General features: G+C 38.2%; 1 protein-coding gene across 10 annotated transcripts in view; it reads right to left on the bottom strand.

The window, feature by feature from the left end:
- The window catches only part of Robo1 (roundabout guidance receptor 1), a 1,006,112-nt gene that overhangs the window by 105,091 nt on the left and 880,484 nt on the right, over positions 1-20,537 (bottom strand). For all 10 annotated transcript variants that reach the window (XM_052740989.1, XM_052740992.1, XM_052740990.1 and 7 more), the window contains 3 exons: positions 15,729-15,849; positions 15,257-15,395; positions 13,037-13,164 (listed from right to left, as the gene is read on the bottom strand). In XM_052740989.1, the coding sequence (XP_052596949.1) occupies positions 13,037-13,164; positions 15,257-15,395; positions 15,729-15,849 (388 nt within the window). The remainder of the gene's footprint in view (positions 1-13,036; positions 13,165-15,256; positions 15,396-15,728; positions 15,850-20,537) is intronic.

Raw genomic sequence — 20,537 nt, 5'->3', positions numbered from 1 at the left:
CAAAGTTTAGGTAAAGTATTTCGAAATGTTCATTTTAAAATGTATACAGAATCCTTTTAAAAATAGAAAGTTTAAAACTGCTTCATATTTTGAAATTGCTGGAGTAAAAAGTGAAAGGACACCAGATACTACAAAGTCACGTGGAACTGTTTTAACAATGACTTGTTATTTGGAATGTGCTGAAATGTCTCTTTAGACCTAGAAAAAATGAATTATTTATTTATTATATATTATATATATATCTTAATTATTACCGTGTATATCTGTCAAAATAGCTGAAATCATTGCACACAAATAATGAAAAGTTAATATAGATGGATAAAAAATATCAAAATTTCAATTATTTAGTATAATAATTTAACTCAACGTCCCTTATAAGGAAAAATGTCATTAATGCACCCAACAATTATTCTTTCTGAAATTTCCTTAAATAAGGAAAAATGTCAATTACTTTATTTATGTCTGAAGTGTCCTAAAGTACACTAAGCCAATCTGGAATCAAAGAATTACAATTAATGTTATCAAATAATACACAATCTCACTAACTGACTTTAAATTTTAAAATTCTATGAGATTGTTTGCAAGAAATCAAACATTGGAGAGAGGGTTATTTGTCAAGGACAAAAAGTAATTTACTTCCGCACTTTCATTCTCAGACTCAGCAATTCACATTTTATAGATCCGCACGACCAATTACATATTTCCATGTTGACAACTTTATTCGCCAATGCTGGTTACTAGAAACAGTCACTCAGTTATATATCCATACAGCTTGGGCTGGAGAAAACCTACTCCACTATTATGCGGAAGAGTGTATCACATGTGAGACTCAGAACACAATGGAAGACCTGGGATGTGCTCTTCACCAGAGCAGGGCTGAGTGATTACCTGTCAGTGTACCGTCTCATGTGTCTCCATTATTTCTCCTTCCCGACTGCTCTACTTATTCCTTCAAATATTTGCTGGTACATACACCAAGAGTGTTTCAAATTATCTATAGTAAGGCCACAGCTGAAAGCTTCTCCTTTTGATAGGTTTTTAAGCCTTACATCACTTTCATTTAAATAACTGACATCAACCCTGTACCTTTGCACGTGAATTAAAAAAAAAAAAAACCTGCGAGAACATTACACCATAAGGGTGAAACAGCTATTTTATTTAAGGTTTAAGAACACAAGGAGCTCTTCACCCCTCCCAGAAGAAATAAGTAAAACAAATAAATAAACAAAAACATCCTTCATAATCCAAATTGTTGCTGGGTCTCAAACTCATGATTAATGTTAGGAAATAAATAAACAAGAAGAGGATAGGTAAATAAGGAAAGCAAAGAGCAGACGTGGCGTTCAGCATCCTCTTGACATCACTGGTTCAGAACAGTTAGGTGAGGGAGTTAGTTTCCTAACTCTTTCTCTTGTTAAAGTGTATAGAGACTGCATCAAACCTCTGATGATGCTATCTGCCTCTCAGCCTCTTCACAAAGGACTCACTAGCAATAGAGATTTTGTGCAAGGTGCTGCCACATGTCATATTCTGAGTGTTTCCTGTTTTATAACACCCTCTCTAGATTTTTGTTGCCTTAAAAAAATCATTACCTTTAAATACAAAACAAGTAAGAAAAAGCCTCAACAAATAATTACACAAATGTGGTATTTAGAATAAGATTTGTGAATTCATCATCTTTGATCATCTTTGAGAGTAGCAATATATACAGGAGATGTTGCTCTTGCTGAGGTAGTGGAGTGTGTGTGTGTGTGTGTGTGTGTGTGTGTGCATGTGTGTGTGTGTGTGTGTGTGTGTGTGTGTGTGTGTGTGTGTGTCCTCTGATACCCTTCAAACACTGTTTATTTATCAAGCTAATTTTCCTGGACTTCTGCGGATTGTCACAATATGTAGTATGTTATTAAAAATCATTCCCTCACAAAGCAATGTATTGTATCTTGTCACAATCTAGCAAAAGTGTTCCTCTTTTATCAAGGTTCTTACAGTCAATAGGTAAAGCTTTGCAGGGTTCATAATGTGCTTCAGCAAATGTTGTTGAACTTACAGTTCTTAACCAGGATCTTGGGTTCTCATAAACCCAACTTGAACCCGCAAAAAACCCCTTGACACTATTAGTTTTGGCTTTGGCTCAAATAACCACATTAATGATCAGACACAATGCACTATTATGCTGCCAGCCTTTGTGAAATTAGCAATGTAAGGGGATTGTTCCAACAAATGATTTAAATGAAGTCTACATCAAAGAAAGGAAACTCCTAACTGAAGGTCTTGCTTTAGATTTTTTTCTTCTCATTACTTTTTTATACCTAGATATCATATGAGCTCCAAAGGAAGCATGTGACCCTTACACAAAGATCTTATGTGTTGCTAAAGCTACGTTCAGTGAACTTGATGATGGAAACGTCACATTTATCAACTTGGTCTTCCTTTCCCCAGAATTTGTTTCTGAAAGAAAGTTTTAAAGTTTGTCATTTACTTATGGCAGTGAAATCTATACTAGATAGTATACTGTTCCTTCCTTAGTTAAACACTGGCTTGATTTTTTTATTGTAAATTTGTATTCTGAAATAACCATCTAGTAATTTCTCAAATGGCCACATGTGCACATGACATGATATAAAACCCATATTATCTTATTTTCAAAATGATTATTTTTATTAGAAAATGACTAAGTTTAGGGATGCTGAATTCTCCTAATGTAATATACATTGAGCCAATTTTAAGGCTACGTGATATGGCTGCTATTGCCAGGGACTGTCCCTCCAAGTAGGGACCACTCAGTATAGCATGTCATTGGTTCCATGAGCGCCACGGATATCAAAATTCAAAGGTTCTCAAATTCCTTACAAAATGGTGTAGTGTTTGCATATAACAAAGATTCATCCCCATGGACTCTAATTCATCTCTACATAACTTATGACACCTATTACAGTATAAGTAGTTACATTTACCTATTCAATAATGCTGATGAGAATAATTGTCTTAACACATCCAAAACAGGTAACTTTTCTTAGCAATACTGCAGATATGGAGAATACCTACTTATTTTCAGTTCATTCAGTTGTTTTCATATTATAAATAGATTGAATTTATGGAATAAAAATGAAGGAATCCAGTATTATTTATTTTATCTGGAAAATCAGCAGCATTGAGGATACCAGGAAACCTAAACATTCTAATACATGTAAAAATGATCTGTCTAAACAAAACAAGTAAACTAAGTCTCAAGCTTTGATATTTAATTTTTACTTGAGAACAGTTTTCGGTATCTATGACTACACAAACCATTCTTGTGGTTGCACATATGACTCACACTTTCATGATTTCATACAACTCCTGATGAGCAGCTGCGGACCCCAAAGATAGGCCAAGTGATGACTGCCATGTTTAGGAAACACCACGGCAGGCACGACTTCCTGCCCTCACTCTGTTAAGTATTGCACTCTCCCTGCTCCTCCAACTCGCCAAATGTCCGATGAGAGACACAGTGCACCCCCATCTTATGGGTGAGAAATGAGACGCAGAAATGCAATAACTCATTTAGTCAGCTTTCAGTGCAAGTGCAATGCTCCAAAAGAGGGTGCAGTTAATTCCCCCCCCCCCCAACCCCGTCAAGTGTTCTCTGCAGCAGCAGCAAACAAGGCACTCAAAACTCTCTACCGAATAAATAAATATATGCTAAGAACTAGGCGACCAAGATTGAATAAAGGGCCAGAAATAACGCTCACTGAAGAAGATACAAGAAACAACCACACTCTCTATTGATCATCTACCAGTGTTTTAAATCTCTGTGCATATACGACGCAAATTACAAGGAATCTGACAACTCTTAAGAGGTTTTGGTTCTTTTTTTTTTTTTTTTTAAGAAGATGAGGACTGGGAGGTGGTGGCGTACACCTTTAATCCCAGCACTCGGGAGGCAGAGGCAGGTGGATCTCTGTGAGTTCGGGCCAGCCTGGCCTACAGAGCGAGCTCCAGGACAGGCACCAAAACTACATGGAGAAACCCTGTCTTGGAAAACAAACAAACAAACAAATAAATAAATAAAGATGAGGATGATAACCACAGAAACTGCTTTTGCCTAAGTACTTTCTAATCCAAGTTGACTTTTCTGGGAATTTCACTGCTAATTATCTTGAGTTATTTTATCTGTTTTTTCAACAGATGTGGAGACTAACATTCAGAAAAGCTAGTTAGCTTGCCCAGGTGGCAGGTAACAGGGCCTGCACTTGATTAACATTCACACACAGCATTTTTGTAGCCATGGTGCTTAAATTCTTGTGCCAATTTGACTGGGTTAAGGGCTACCCAGCTAGCTAGTGAAAAAAAGTGTGCTTGGGAGCTATTTCTAGAAGAGGTTGGCATTTAAAACTGTACACTGAACAACTGAAAAACCTGTTCTCACTAATGTCATCAATTTAATGTGCCATTTCTCGCTTCATGTTTTACTTAGTACTTATGACTTACTATTTATTTTATATTTGTGTTATTCTATGGAAATGATGCTAGACAAATAGTAAATCTAAGTAATTATTATTTTTTTATTCCAGTTCAAAATGAGTCATAGAAAGCAGCAGAAACCATCTGCAGCATCAACAAGGTATTTGACTAAGTAACTGCCAATGCAAGTACCCTGCAGTGGTGGTTCATGAAGTTTGCCCTGAAAAGGAGAGCCATGAAGAGGAGACGCATAGAGAACTGCTCTCAGAAGCTGATGAGAACCAAATGATATCACTGAAGCTGGATCCTTTGACAACTACATAAGCAGTTGCCAAGGAGTTGAATGTGGACCACTCCAAGGTCCTTCGGCATTCTGAAGCAAAAACGGAAAGGTGAAAGAGCTTGCTATGTGGGCACCTCATGAATTGACCCAAATTTTTTCTTAAAAATTGTCCTTTTGAACTGTTGTCCTTTCTGACGCTATACAACAGCAATGCATAATTTCTTGATGGGATTGTGACATGCTCTGAGAAATGAAATGAATTGTGTATAATGAGTGGTGTGGTTCAGTGACTGACCTGAGAAGATTCTCGAAAGCACTTCCCAAAGCCAAACTTACACCAAAAAAGGTCATGGTCACAATTCAGTGATTTACCGCAGGTCTGGTTCAGCACAGCTTTTGAGCCCAGGAGGAACCATTATGCATGAACTATGCTCAGCAAATTGATGAGAGATGCCCCAAACTGCAATTCCCACAGCTCACACTGCTCAACAGAGAGAGTTCTTCTTCAGGACAATGCCCAAGAACATGTCATACAACCAATTCTTCAAAAATAGAGTAAGTTGGTTCATGAATATTTGTCTGCTGACCCTTTGTCAACCAACTATGAAGTCTTCAAGCATCTTGACAACTTTTTTTTTCAGAGACAATACTTCCACAACTTTCTAAGAACCCATCAAATCCCAAAGCATGAATGTTTATGCTATAAGACTAAAACAAATATTACTTATTGACAATGTTGACTGTAAGGGTTCCTATTTTGATTGATAAAGATGTAGTTGAGCCCAATGATTATGATTTAAAAGTCATGTTCTGAAACTGTAGTTCTTTTTGTACAACTTAAATTAAAAAAATATTGTAACGTTCACCGAAGGGAGGAACAAGCAGGTAGTTTGGCCCAAGAAATAGGCTTGGATCTTGCTACAGAGAGGTGGGAACCATGATAAGTTTAATGGAAGGTACTAACATAACTGGATTTCTGGTTTAGAGAGGAGGATCTGCAGAAGATGAGTCTACAGAATAAAATGGAGACAAAGGAACCTGCTAAAGACCTGAAGTTTCACAGAGTGATGTCAGATACCTGCATTAGAGAGAAGCAAGAAGACAAGAAATATGGTGACAATGCTGAGAAATGTCTAAAAGACGAAGAGTAGACGTTTGTGCTTCCTGGTTCTGGGTGAGGACATGGGATAGTAAAGGATTTGACACCTCTCTAAACTGTGTCCCGAATGGGACTGTAGGCTGCATTTCCAAGGGAAGTAGAGGATCATGGGAAGCTGCCATGATCATGCTCAAATCTTTACGGTTCTACTGCTCACTGCAAAGACAGAAGAAACGCCAAGGCTCCGCTAAGCCTGACAGTGGCTTCACGGTTTACTGAAAGTTAGAGTTGCTCGCCAGTTCCTAGCTCACTGGGGCCCTAAGCAGTGGTCAATCACACACTGGAGCGCTTGAGACACTCCAAGTTTGACACGTGCAGTTCTGCATCAAGGAAAGGCTGTAGGAAACATCCCATTAGTAGCAATTAAGTCAGCCCAAAGACAGCCTGGACCGTTTTTTTCCCCCTGCCTTTGTGTCTCCCCCATTTCATGTCAATCTCATGCTCTAAAGAGCCTTTCCCAGCAGCTGTCACTGGCTAATCAATCCTAATGAGGATGTTCTTTTCTCCTTCATTATATACTTGCCATAAATACCTATGAGAGGCAAAAGACAATATAATTCTGTGGAATAGAATAGAGCATATACCTCTGTGACAATTCGTGCTAGCATTGCTATTATATGCCGGCAATGAATTTAGAGAGATAGCAATACAATTTGTGCTACGTTTAAAACTAAACAGTGAATTTGAGAGGACGGCATGATTTTAGATCAAGGAAGGAAAATGGACAGTCACTTCTGAGAGAGGAGCTGAAATTTTACAGAATCTCTGTATCTGATCACAGAGTATCATCTGGATGGGCCATGTTTGGCACCTGCTTTTTGTTTTAACATGGATGGAAGAAAGGGCAGAAAAGCAGCCAAGTCTCGGGCACCGAAGAGTAACTGGTTCCTGCGAGAAGCCTGAGAAGTGTCCAGTGGGGTACAAATGGAGATAACAACATACAGCTTCCTGTGTCTGAGTGCTTCAGCATTCAGCCCTCAAGAGAAACAAGAGAACTAAGTATCTTTTAGTTCCTATTGTAAGAGAGATGCACAAAAATGGGATTAGATTTTCCTAATGGTTCAACTCAGGGAGATAAAAGGTGATTGCTTAGGAAATGGCTGGTGTGTGGACGTCTACATTCAGTTCAGCTTCCTGTGACTGATGGGACACAGTGATGGGAACATGATCATTTTGCTGATAGAGTCACAAATTCACTATGGAAATAAAATTGTGACAGTAATAAGAGCTGTTTTATCTGTGAAGTCACGAAGAGCGTGGAAAGATTAATAACACCATCCAGTTTGCCCTGTTTAAGCAATGAGTAGCTCAAGCAAAAGAATCTTCCATGCTGAGGGCAAAATTGGAAATGAGTGAATTAAGAGTTTAAATCCTAGGCTGTCTTGTCTATCTTTCTTTTGCAATAGTCCTCAAAAGGGAAACGATTCTGAAAAGCTATCTCCATAATTGCCATTGAAGCAAGTAATTTACAAATGATATATTTGTAGAAATGATATATTAAAAGAGAAATATTTATTTTCTCTTCATGTTTTAAAAGATATTTTGAAGATGTACTCATGAGGAGTAACCAAAATTCTAACTCTAGCCAAGGGAAAAAAATCACCCACATTAGTAATAAAGCCTTGGATTGCGACTGAAAGACAAATAAACAAATTTCACATGAGTATTATCTGAGTCTAAGAAGAACCTCAAGGCCCACCTGACGAGCAGCCATTAAACAATGTAATGCATTTCGATTAAGACAGTGAAATAGTAGGAAACAAAAGTCTTACCATGCTCAAATACCAAAGGGAGGCATAAATTCTAACAGTTTCAGTGACATAGTGTTTAAAAGCTTGGCAGAGTGCCTCGATGCATCTATTTTCTTCTGGTTAGATTTTATGTTTTATAGATATGTCACAACCTATAAAGTTGTTATAAATACTGCCGTAAATATAATTTCCTTTAAAGGATGGGGCTATTATTCGATATTAAGCACTTTTTTGGAAAATAATTCATTCCTACCAAGACAGAACTAACCATCCTAACACTCGTAAATGAGACATTAGAGTTCAAACATAACAATAGCCTGAGATTGTGATGAACCATACCTTTTGTTTAAAAGGTACTAGCTTTTGTTTGTTTTTTTTTTAGGATTATACATTAAATTCTTTTTTAAAATAATTTGTTTATTTTTACTTTATATACATTGGTGTTTCGCCTGCAGGTCTGTCTGTATGGGGGCATCAGATCCCCTGGAACCGGAGTTACAGACAGTTGTGAGCTGCCATGTGGATGCTGGGACTTGAACCCGAGTCCTCTGGAAGAGCAACCAATGCTCTTAATCACTGAGCCATCTCTCCAGCCCTAAATTAAATTCTTGAAGAAGTGTGTAGATGGTGTGTGTGTGTATGTGCGTGTGTGTGTGTGTGTGTGTGTGTGTGTGTGTGTGTGTGTGTGTGTGTATAAGGAAACACATACACACATTGGGAAAATAGAGATGCAGGCAAACATTGGGCATCAATTAAACAACTACTGATTTAAAGTCACAGGTAGTAAATGTTGCATAACCCCAGAAGATCACAGACTCTGCAGTCTGCATTAACTGACTGTTTTCTGAATTGGAACTCAGCAGAAACACTTTTCTACCTGAACTATTCCAAACAGGGTGGCTTCCTCCTTTTAATTAGTGACATTAAGAGCACAGCTAATGTGACATAACAAATACTGTTCTTCTGTAGTGGATAGCCATTCCAGCTTTGGTCTGGAAGTTCCAACCCCCACTGAGGCTTCAGTAACTATCACAGCCTACAAGATGGGGCCAGGGGAGGGCCCTGAAGACCCGAGATCCGGATGCGCTGAGCTCGCTTGCTGCTGGGAGCCCAGACACTAGAGGTGGACCGAGGAGAGTTCTCCAGAGAACACCGCTGGACTGCGCTGCGTCTTTTCCAGAACCCGCCACCTACCTATCCCTTCATTTGTAAGTTACCCACTAAATAAATCTCCCTTTTAACTATGTGGAATGGCCTTAATAATTTCACCAATATTCTTCCATTGGTCAAATTACTGTTGAGCCTTGAATCATATTCTGATAGGGAAGTTCAATGACACATACAACTTGATATGCAAGTTAAAGGAACTGAGACATTCTTGATTTTTGGTATTTACTGATGACCAAGTTACAGAGGCATGGCAGAATGTATGGCAGACTGCAACTGCCTGATGCCACCACATTTTATTATAACCTCCTTCTTTTACAAGTAAAATATGAACATATATAATAAATAATCTGTGTTCTGATTTAGTACAGAATTTATTTTGGCTTTAGTGTGAGGCTGCTACATAACTAACACTGCGTGTGGACCTCAGGTGGTGCGGCTGTCAGGGTACAGTGACATGCTCTGAAACAGAGTGACCTGAACAGGCCACCCAAGTCTGAAGTGGTCATGAATATTAAGGAGTTTGGGAGGACTTTTTTTTTCCATGAATAATCTTATTAGCCTCTGAACTATACAGAAATGCTCCAATATCACAGAGACGTGGATAGAGGGGCTGAGAATATTAACATGTGTAAAGCTATCAACTTGATCAATTAACAGAGTCAGGGGTGAGGTCCAGCACCTTCTGAGGAATACTCAGAAAATTAGTAAGTTGTGTCCCCAAATGGTCATAATATTCAGTAATTCACCCAGCGTCTATTTTATAAAGGCTCATCACAAGTGTAGCTCTGGCTTTGATGGCTATAGCATAAACTTAGCTACTATTTTTGTGACATACACTCTCAAGTTCTGAAAAGTCCAGAATTGTACTGAAACCTTTTCAAGCCCTTTATGATTACTGTCATTTCATAGACTATTTCCTTATTCTTTTTAACTTGTTTGTGGAAAACAATACAGAGACAGATTTCTGTGCTCTAGTAATGAGCTCCCCAATCAGGTTGAGATATATATAGCAAGACACTTACAATTAGCATTTTTATCTAGTTCTAGAGTTTCCTATTTATTTTCTCAGTCTGTTTTATTTTATACATCTAAAATATTCAAAAAACGATTCCACATGATGTTATTAAAATATGCAAATGGTACAACGATTATGGCTTTGCTTGCTTCCAAACACAGACCACAGACAGAATGAACCACACATCAGAGCCTCTCCAGCTCTGATCCAATGCAGTTGACTGTTGGCAGTTAGGATCAAGCCACCAGGCACTGCTTGGGTTTTCCTGATAATGCATCCTTGCTGTTTTTACCACTCAAGCAGAGGTCAAAATGCATACTCAGATTTCAGTTTCAACAAGAAATTTATTAAAGCACAATGGAGAATATCTATGTAGAAAAGCCAAGAAAGGTCTAGGGACTGGATTTAGTTCTGTAAGAGAACAACTGCCTAGTAAGGGCAAAGCATGAAGATGATAACTAGCAAAACACACATACATGCGCGCGCGCGCACACACACACACACACACACACACACACACACACACACACACTCACAAATGAAGAAAAGGAAGGCGAAAAGGAGGGAGGGAGGGAGGGAGGGAGGGAGGGAGGGAGGGAGAGAAAAGCCACAGAAAACTCCTAGACTCAAGTAAGGACTATCTGAGAGTGTCTTAATAGATACCATCTAAAACAGGGCAGAACTGGGTCTAGGGGGTGTGACTCGGTGGTAAGAGAGGTACTGGGTTCAATCACCAAAACACAAAAAGTAAAAAGTAAAAAAGAATTTAGCTTTCAAAAAATAAAGAGCAGGGAAAAAAGAGAAATAACTCTCAAGTTAGGGTTCCTTTTAAGATACTGGACTTACTTTCCTCTGTATTGAAGGTGAAAATCAAATCACTACCCTTATTTATGGTGATTTTACCTATAATTTTAATATGCAGATTTCCTTCCTGAATTCTGCAAATAAAATATTCACAGGTTGGCTTAGTGCTCTTCTTAGATCACTTTTTGTTGTTTTTGTTTTTCAAGACAGAGTTTTTCTGTGTAACAGCCCTGGCTGTCCTGGCATTCACTTTTGTAGACTAGGCTGTCCTCAAACTCACAGAGACCTTCCTCTGCCTCCCCAGTCCTGAGATTGAAGGCATGTGTCGCCGCCACCACCACTCATCCATGAAGATCACTTTTAAGTGAAAACTGACTCCACTTATAAAGGAATCACATAGAAAAAAATTACAATGCTCAATTCTTTGTTGCACCTACCTCTTGCTACCAAAGGGATTCAATTTTGATTAGATTCCTTTGTAGTGACTAATATTTTTCTATATTCTTCGCAAAGGAAGAAAAAAAAGTCTCAGGTTTCCTTCTTAGCTATTTTTGAATCAAAATGTTGCTTTTCTTCAGTACACTGATTAGTATGCTAGCATGTTAAAACAACTCAACAGGGATGTTAATGTACATATTTAATACTGAATGAAGTAATACAGTCTGGGCTACTCATAGATCCATCACAACTTCATAGAAAAACAAATGCATTTGAAATGAGAATGTCTAAATTCAGCCAGCAGGTTCTAGAGCTGCTCATTTGTTGCCAATTTCCACTGACATTAATTCAGGCTTGGGAGCAAGAATTCCATACGGAAAACTTAAGGCTGACCCTGCTCTGGAATGGAGTTTAAACTTGCAGGAAGAAACCATATTTTGATTTCAGTGCCCACTATACACAGAAAAGAATGACTGCTGTTTATATTAGCATCAGTCCACCAGGGTAGAAGGCTTTGAGTCTGCAATGGGAAGTAAGACACATTTAACTGACGGTGATAGACAGTCAGTTTTACCATCACAGTAGCCTGGAGACAGACACACCTTTTCATGTTCTGTACTCAACCTGGCCACTTTTGCTGCCTCTGGAGGGCTTGGAATTGACATCGCTTGAATTTATGCTTTCTCTAAATGTAAAGCAGTGTTCTTTTCACACAGTTTTAGCCCGACCAAGGAGTTCAAGCATAACTTAGATTAAGGAGAAGGAACTGAAGCTTTAGAAATTCAGTGTTTGTTCTTGACCTTTTTTTTTTCCTTTTGTTTTTATGAGGTTGAGCTAAACACCCCAAAGTGGAACATAACTACTCTACAGAAAGGAAGGAAATAGTCTTCCTTTTTTTTTTTTAATGTGAAAAGCCCACAAGGCTCTTTTGTGGACATCCACTGTAGAGAAACTCTCTCAAACACTACCTTTTTCTTCTTAATAGCTTTAGAAGAGACAGCATTCAGAAAAGATGACAGCCCGAGTGTTGCTAATGTCAGCCCCAGAAACAACCTAAGTGGTTTATGGCCATATTCTCTGTTTACTGTAGATACTTGTCGAAACAGGGAATCCTTTACAGCAATCAAATGTATTTAAAGGTCATTGCCTCTCAAATTCCACAACAAAGAATTTCTCACTGGGAGGAAAAAAAAGTTCTCAGGTGAGAAACAATGAGAAATAATCATTATGACATCATGGAGAAAGAGGTACAAGGATGAGGAGGAGTGGAGAAGATGTCGGAATTCTGAACACAGTGGTAAGCAGAGGAGCACCTGTAAACATCAGTGGAAGACACAGATGACTTTCAAGACATTTCTGCCATTGAATATCCTATTCACTTTAGCTCATAGACTCAATAAGAAATCTCCATCAATATCAGCCAAGGTGAAACAGAATTTATTCACTTAATACACTCGGACTATCTGTGTTGTCCTAGGCATTATGGGAATAGAAGGCAAAGCCCCTAGTCTGTGAACAAATGTGACATACTCGGGAGGTGGGGAGAACAGAATCCACCTGGTATTGTAGTGCAGTACACAGCTCTCATCTGAAACACGACCTGAAGCAATGTAAAACTTATTTTCTTTCTACAACAAAGATTTCATAAAAACAGCTACCACTTAATTAAAAGCTTAGGAGGACACTATATTTCAAGATACAGAGATTAAAGTATATTCTCCTTTGAGATACAAGTCATCATAATTCTGAAAATTTAATTCAATTTCTTCCATCAATTGTATAATATATAGACAATGTTCTGTTTGGATATTTGACATAAAATATTTAGAGCAATAAGGTCTGTATTTATAAAAAACTAATAAATAGTGTATTCTGCAAGCACCAACATTGTATGTCTCATGACAAAACAAGTACACACACACACACACACACACACACACACACATACACACACACACAAAATCTCCATTGCCTACCTTGAACTGTCAGAGTGGCTGATGCTTCAGCTTTCCCAACCATATTTTCTGCCACACAAGTGTATGATCCCATATCACCAGCCATCACCTTCCGAATTTTCAAAGTATGATCATCTCGGATTTCATATCTGATGATATAATAAAAGAAAGCAAAGATCTGTGGCTTTCTTCTTGGAAGATCACATCATTACAACTATGCATTAGATATGATCTAGGTATCAGGTAACAGACAGCCAATCCCTCAAAATAATTAGAAACAAAGCGTAACGCATGGCTATCCTAAAAATTAATTCATTTTCTAAAAGAACAATTATTCATTGATCTCCTCAAGCTACTGCGCTCAAATTAAACTCAAATGGCATGGGATGGACCATTGATTAAATCCCAAATATAAAGGTTTTATATACATTTGAACCTTTTAACTTCTAACAAGAAGGTTATGACTCAACAGATACTATTTTGTAGATGGGAAAACTGAGGCATTAGAAGATGAGGCCCCTTGGTCTTGCTCCTCAAATGCTTAGTGCTAACATTTAAACCGACACCAGATACGTCATCCAATGTGTCAGTTGACTTTCTCTCCATTCAGAAGCCTTAGCTTCATTTACCCGCTAGATCAAAAACAAAACTTGCCTCTCTTCTGTTAAAAGCACAGCAATAGTGTAGCCTCTACCCTTAACAGAGTAACATCTACTGTTGTAGTTTATTTCTGAATATTAACCCTGCCCATCCTAACCTTTTGTGGCTTAGCAATGTCATGCAATGTGACCCGAAACTCTTTACTGCATGCATCCCCTCATCATTTGGTCTCAGCATCTCCAGTCTGACATCACATAAGTGCTTAGCAGGTACTCTGAGCATGAGCTATGCTGAATGTTTCCAGCACATCTCTGTCTATGCTGCAATGGTCCTTATCTGCAGCAGTTTACTCTTCATTCCAGTGCACATATATACATATATGTGTGTTTACATGAATATATATGTATATATATATATACATGTATATATCCCTCTATATATTTCAGCCCTTGCATATGGTTCATTTTCCTTTGAGCAGTTTCTCCCATTTTCTACCTATCTATATGACAAAAGGGCTCGATAATGTTATTATTAGGTATCTACTCATGCCTGTTTTCTTCTTTAAATTCCTTAAGCATGGACTGTCCATCCTAAAGCTACAATGCTGACACTTAGCAAGGACCAAACACATGCTGCTGACAGAGTGAATACCTGAGAGAATATTCTAGTGACAAGACCAGAATGTTCTACGTCACCATCTCATCATCAGTGCTCCCTAATGCTTAGATCTCTGTTCCTCTGCTATTGAAGGATTTAACAGACAACAAGAAATCCTGACTTCTTAGCCTTTCCAGGTTATACTACAGCTAATAAAAAGGAAGTCAAGTATTTAATTGGCTCACAGTTCCATGTTTAATGCTGTGTCTATTTTCCTTTCCCATGTACTCCTTTGCAAAAAGTTGGCATTAAATTTGGCCGAGAGGAAGAGAAATCTATTTAAATAACACTGTAAGTACAAGCTACGGTCACAGACTGATGCTTCTGAGAGCTTCAGACACAAGCCAGTACCCCCTGATTCTAATCATCTCTAGAGTTCCATCCTGACTCTGGCCACAGACTCAATAGACGTTCTTATGATACAAATGCATCATGATAAGTATATTATAAGTCAATAATATCATGAATCCAAGAGTCATTTCATACACTTAATTTCCCATATCCTAGCTTGGCCCCACAGTACACTAAAGAGGGCTGATTTTTGTTTGTTGTTCGTTTCTCCTCTGATCATGGGAACTGTGGCTCATTGCTGCAATCCTGGACTGAGGACACAACATCACTTATCACTAGCCCTGGGGAGGATTATAATTTGAAGTATGGGTTGTTCAACTGTTTCATGAAGTAAAAACTGAAAGCGATGCTATCAGAAGTGAGGATTAGGACATAGACTAAGGACAAGTGTGACCTGACTCGAAAGAGAAATTCCAAACTGATCCATCACATTGTTTTGTTTGTTTGTTTGTTTTGTTTTTCAAGACAGGGTTTCTCTGTGTAGTTTTGGTGCCTGTCCTGGAATTCACTCTGTAGACCAGGCTGACCTCGATCTCACAGAGATCGGCCTGGCTCTGTCTCCCAGGTGGAGGATTAAAGGCGTGTGCCCCCACTGCCCGGCGATCCCTCACATTGTCAAACCCCCATACGTACCTGGATTTAGGCAGCTCTCCATCATCTTTCCTCCATCGAACCGTAGGCACGGGGTCTCCTCGGGCCTCACATTTAAATTCTGCACTGTCATCCACAGTTACTGCCAAATTACTGGGTCTCTTCACAAATGATGGTCTCTCTGGGAGATGAATGGATTGAAACCCCCTTAGGATGTTCAGTAAGGACAGATCCATTTATTCCACACAGTTGCCCACTTCTGTACACCTCCCGCTGTGTTCTCTACTTATGCTAACCTCGTATCTTTGAATACTTTATTTCAAGCTGCTTTCCTGATTCCTTCTCACCCATTCTCTTTTCTCCCAAGATTACTGGTCTTTCCTTCTCCCTGATGGAAAAGGTTATACAGTTTGATTGAAGTTGATATTTTTTTTCCCTTTGTCTAAAGATAGAAGATGACAACGATGAGTATGTTCTACCGGGATTAGATGTCATTAGATAAAAGTACACTCACCTAAAACAGTGAGCTCTGCAACCTCACTCTCGCGTTCGCCCACCATGTTGGTGCCAACACAAACGTACTTGCCAGCATCGCTCTTACGGGTATACGTGATCATGAGCTTTCCTCCTCGTATCTTCAAAAAAAACCAAGACAACCGACACGGATATTATGAAAATGTCTATAACTGGTAACAGAGTTGAGATCTTCGTAAATAAAGGTGACTTTCTAGCCAAATAAATCAAAGCATAACTAAGCAAAACTGTTGGTGTATACAATTTGCTATATTTATTAACAGTATCCTTAAACAAACTTAATTCCAAATAAACAATATGAAAGAAGAAAAACACTTTATTTACCTATATATTTGGTAAAGTCTCACTCACTCTAAGTGTTAATTTGTATTTTAAATCAACTGAAACTTTCATATTTTTAATTAGGTGCAAATCACAAACATTAAATGAAAAAAAAGAGTTCAGTTGAAAAAAGGGTGAATTTTTAAGAACCACAGGAATATAATCAATATACAAATATGTATCAGCTACAAGTGATATAAATATTCATATTCTAGTATTATTAAGCACAGAAAAATGTCTCTAGATAGTTTGCTAGAACTGCTTTAAAGGAAAATATCTTACTTGTCAATGCATACTAACATCTTCCTTTTGATAGCAGAGTTTTTCCCTCCAATGTAGCTTTTTTTGAAACGTGTGGAGCACCAAGTATAATGAATAGTCTTCCCCCAAATCACCCAAGAAGTCACAATGAACAGAGTAACAATCCCTTCTCCTTCCACTCCTCCCGATGGAGTCCTCCAGTCTCCTTCCCAGCTCTGTAGCAGATCACCTGCTGCAGCCTCCCTTCCCTCCCTGACCCCACTTCCAGTGGACAACACAAATCTAATCCTCCAACTTCAGGAGACAGCCAGAACACCACAACAGAAACGCTAGAGCTAACTGAAGTCATAAACCAAATGGACCTAACAGATACCTAGGTCCGTAACATTTTATACCAATAACCTTTCACCCAAACACAAAAGAATATACCTTCTTCTCAGTACCTCATGGAATCTTCTCCAAAATTAACCATATACTCCATCACAAAGCAGGTCTCAACAGACACAAAAACATGGAAATACCACCCTGCATCCTATCTGGCCACCACAGATAAAGCTGGATATCAGAAACAACAGAAAGCTTACAAACTCATGAAAACTGAACAACTCACCACTGAATGAAAAATGGGTTGAGGCAGAAAATAAAGACTTTCTAGCATTGCATGATAACGAATACACAATAACCCAAAAAACGTACGGGACATATTGAAGATTGTCCTAAGAGGCAAGTTCATTGCCCCAAGTACCTACATAAAAAAGTTGGAGAGATCTCATATTAGTAACTAAACAGCACATTGGAAAGCTCTAGAACAAAAAGAAGAAATCACACCCAAAAGGAATAGACCACAAGAAATAATTAAACTTAGTTGAAATCAATAAAATAGGAAAAAGAATCAATGAAAGGAAAAGTTGGTTCTTGGAAAAACTCAGTAGGATTGACAAGCTCTTATCCAAATGACCAAAAAGGCAAAGAGAGAGAGAGAGAGAGAGAGAGAGAGAGAGAGAGAGAGAGAGAGAGAGAGAGAGGAGAGAGAGAGAGAGAGAGAGAGAGAAATACCCAAATTAAGAAAATCAGAAGTAAAAAGGAGGACATATCAACAGACACCAAGGGAATCCAGAGGATCATAAGGACATATTTTAAAAACCTGTAACTTCACCAAATTGAAAAATCTAAAAGAAATGGATAATTTTCTGTATACATATTTCTTATCAAAGTTAAATCAAGATCAGATAAACAATTTAAGCAGCCCTATAAGCCCCATTGAAATAGAAGCAGTGATTAAAAATACCTACCCCCCCCCCCCAAATAACTATTGCCAAACTGCTTTAGTGCAAAATTCTACTACAGTTTTGAAGGGTAGTTACTGGCAACACTCCTCTATTTATTCCACAAAATAGGTAACCCAGAGCCAGAAAAACAAATATGATAGGCATTCGCCTATATGTGGATAGTAAGTTAATGATAACCAAGCTATCATCACAGAACCACAGAAGTCAGGTCTAAAGTGAGCAGCTAGGTGGGGGTGGGGGCAGATAGCTCTCCCAAGGAAGGGGAGATAGGCTAATTACGGATGGATGGGAGAGATGGCAAGAGATAGAAAATGGGAGAGACAAGCTAAAATTAAGGGTCATTTTATGGATAGTACAGAAATTTAATACATATTCTCATTTTGACAGTACGCTATGAGTTAAAAGAGCCTCTAATGGCTCTTGAGTGCCCTAGAACCTGCCAAAATGTCTAACAAGAAGTAACATTTTTGTTGGAGGAAAGAGATTTGTCTAGTAAGCAAGTTGGAACAGGGCTGAGATTTTGAGCACAGTCTGTCTCTTTGACTTTGTGAGGGGCACTGGGGACAGTACATATACAATTTATATCTTATTATTATAATTACTGTTTAACAAATTTGTGTTTAATAAGCTTGAGTTCTTGAGATTGAGAACCAGTATGATATCATAAAATGACGATCCTCCTAAAAAGATATACTACCCCTTTTATTACATGCTTGTGTTGAAATACTCACACGAGCAAGTCTAAAATTGAGGGGAACAGATTCATTTCAACAAAAGGGAGAACAAACCCCTCCCTTACTGAAATGAAGGACCTGAGGCGTACTCTGTACATCTTGCTGTTGATTCTGTAACTATGGACAACTTGTGGAAACCTTCCTCTCATGCTCAAGAGTCTAACTTTAAATGACCTTGCATACTTAGGAGAGGCGTTTCATTTAAGAAGACATAACGCAAACAATATTAGATTAACGTAACAGGAAAAAGGAGTAAGCCAACAAATGTCTTCAACATTCCCTTTCATCAGAAAGTCAATAAGTCACCATGCTTATCTACAACAAATATAAGGCTTTGAGAATAATTTTAAAATGCAAATATCTAGGAAAATGAGAGCCAATGAATGATAACGTAAATAATTTCCAAACGCAGAGATTTATTTCTACAGTTTTCATACCATGCAGTATTTATTTACTTTTACAATTTTTAAATCCTTGGGATCTTAAATCAACTTGATTTTGTACACATGGGACATCAATTAACATTATCTATTACAGCCTGATGTTATTCTATTTTTGAAAGATTACATACAAATGGAGGAGGAGGGGAAATTAACTAACAAGAATTATGGGGGAGATGCTGGGAACGTCTCAGTCATGGAATAATTCCAACTGTGAGGGAATGGGAGGGAACAATAGTTGAGGTAAAAGAACACTGGAAGAAAGCTGTAAGAGTTGAAAGACTTTCTGCTATTCACCATGTTTATAAAATTCTAACTACAGTAAGTTCATTTATCCTGCAATAGAGTTTACAGTGTAGTCAACAAGGAGAGCTGCTTTGTTAGCATAGAGTGATATTTCAGTATTGAATATTAATAGACAAACTAACTGTTCCTGTCTTATAAACATGTACTTTACAGACTTTAAAAAAAAATACAATTCAGTTAGATACAGGTAATTCGTAGCCTTTTTAGGTTGCCATCCCTTCCTCCCAAATGATGGGGACAGTGATCCTTCTGCCTCGCTGGGGGCTGCTACAGTATCTGGAGATTGACTTGGTTGTCAGAACCAGCATCAAGGAGCAGTGCCAGTAGTCACCGGACAGGCCAGAGATATTGCTAAAGCTCCTACAGTACACAATCATTCTCCATCTCCAAGAGTTACTCATTTCAAAATGTCAATGTTGCTGAAATGAAGAAGTCTTGTCCTAACTTCCTGGCTGTGAACAAGAATAAATACCAGCTTAAAACAAGAAAAGAATAAATACCAGCTTAAAACAAGAAAAGGACACAAAATGAGATGGTATCAGAATTATTTATTCCACTTAAAAAAAAAACTGAGATTTTTCCATATGGCTATAAAACCCTCTCCAATATATAAACCATCAATCCTCAACAACAAAACCCTATTGGGACAACTGCATCGAAAATATCCTTTTGTTTCTTACTGAGATAGGGTCTCAATATGTAGCCCTGGTCTGGGATTCACTATACAGACCAGACTGGCCTGGCACTCACAGAGATCTGCCTGCCTCTGCCTCCCAAGTGCACCTGGTCCACACAGTATTTTATACTGGTTGGAAAGTCAGTCTAAAGTTCTCAAAATAGACTGCACATGGATGAAACTATTCCTAGGTGCAGAGACAAAGAATGTTGAAAGGAGGTAAGTGACAAAACCAAACGATCCAAGAGTCAAAAAGAAGGGAGGAACAATTACAGACTTCCAAGTCCACAAGCTAAGTGGATTTGGACATTATGGCAATGGCTATATTGAAATGGGGCTATGGAAAGTCACAATTTTATTCTCTAGGACCACACCTATGGAAAATACAGTGGTCTGTCGTTTTCAATAGAAATGGAGACGCATCTCTACAATACTCTCACCTTGATCAAATCAACACACTAGCTTTCAAGAATATACTACCATCATCAGTCTGCATTTTGGGTTGTCATATAAAAATACTCTAAGTGTATAGTGAGTTCCTACATGGAAATCCATGGTGCCCTTTTCAACATTTTCAAAAAACGAAATTTCCTCTCTCTCTAAACAGAGAGGAAAAATATGTCCAACACCCACAAAACACTATAAATGTGAAAAAGAGTGCTATTTAAAACAAGCTCAGATCTGCTTCTTGGCAGGTCTTGTCCTACAGCTGGATTTGACAGCCCAATTGTAAACCTATCAAAAACTAGTTTGTATAATGAA

This window comes from Peromyscus californicus, unplaced genomic scaffold, assembly GCF_007827085.1.
Source record: "Peromyscus californicus insignis strain IS unplaced genomic scaffold, ASM782708v3 Scaffold_16__1_contigs__length_79575227, whole genome shotgun sequence".
Taxonomy (NCBI): domain Eukaryota; kingdom Metazoa; phylum Chordata; class Mammalia; order Rodentia; family Cricetidae; genus Peromyscus; species Peromyscus californicus.
This window is presented reverse-complemented; position numbering and strand designations above follow the sequence as displayed.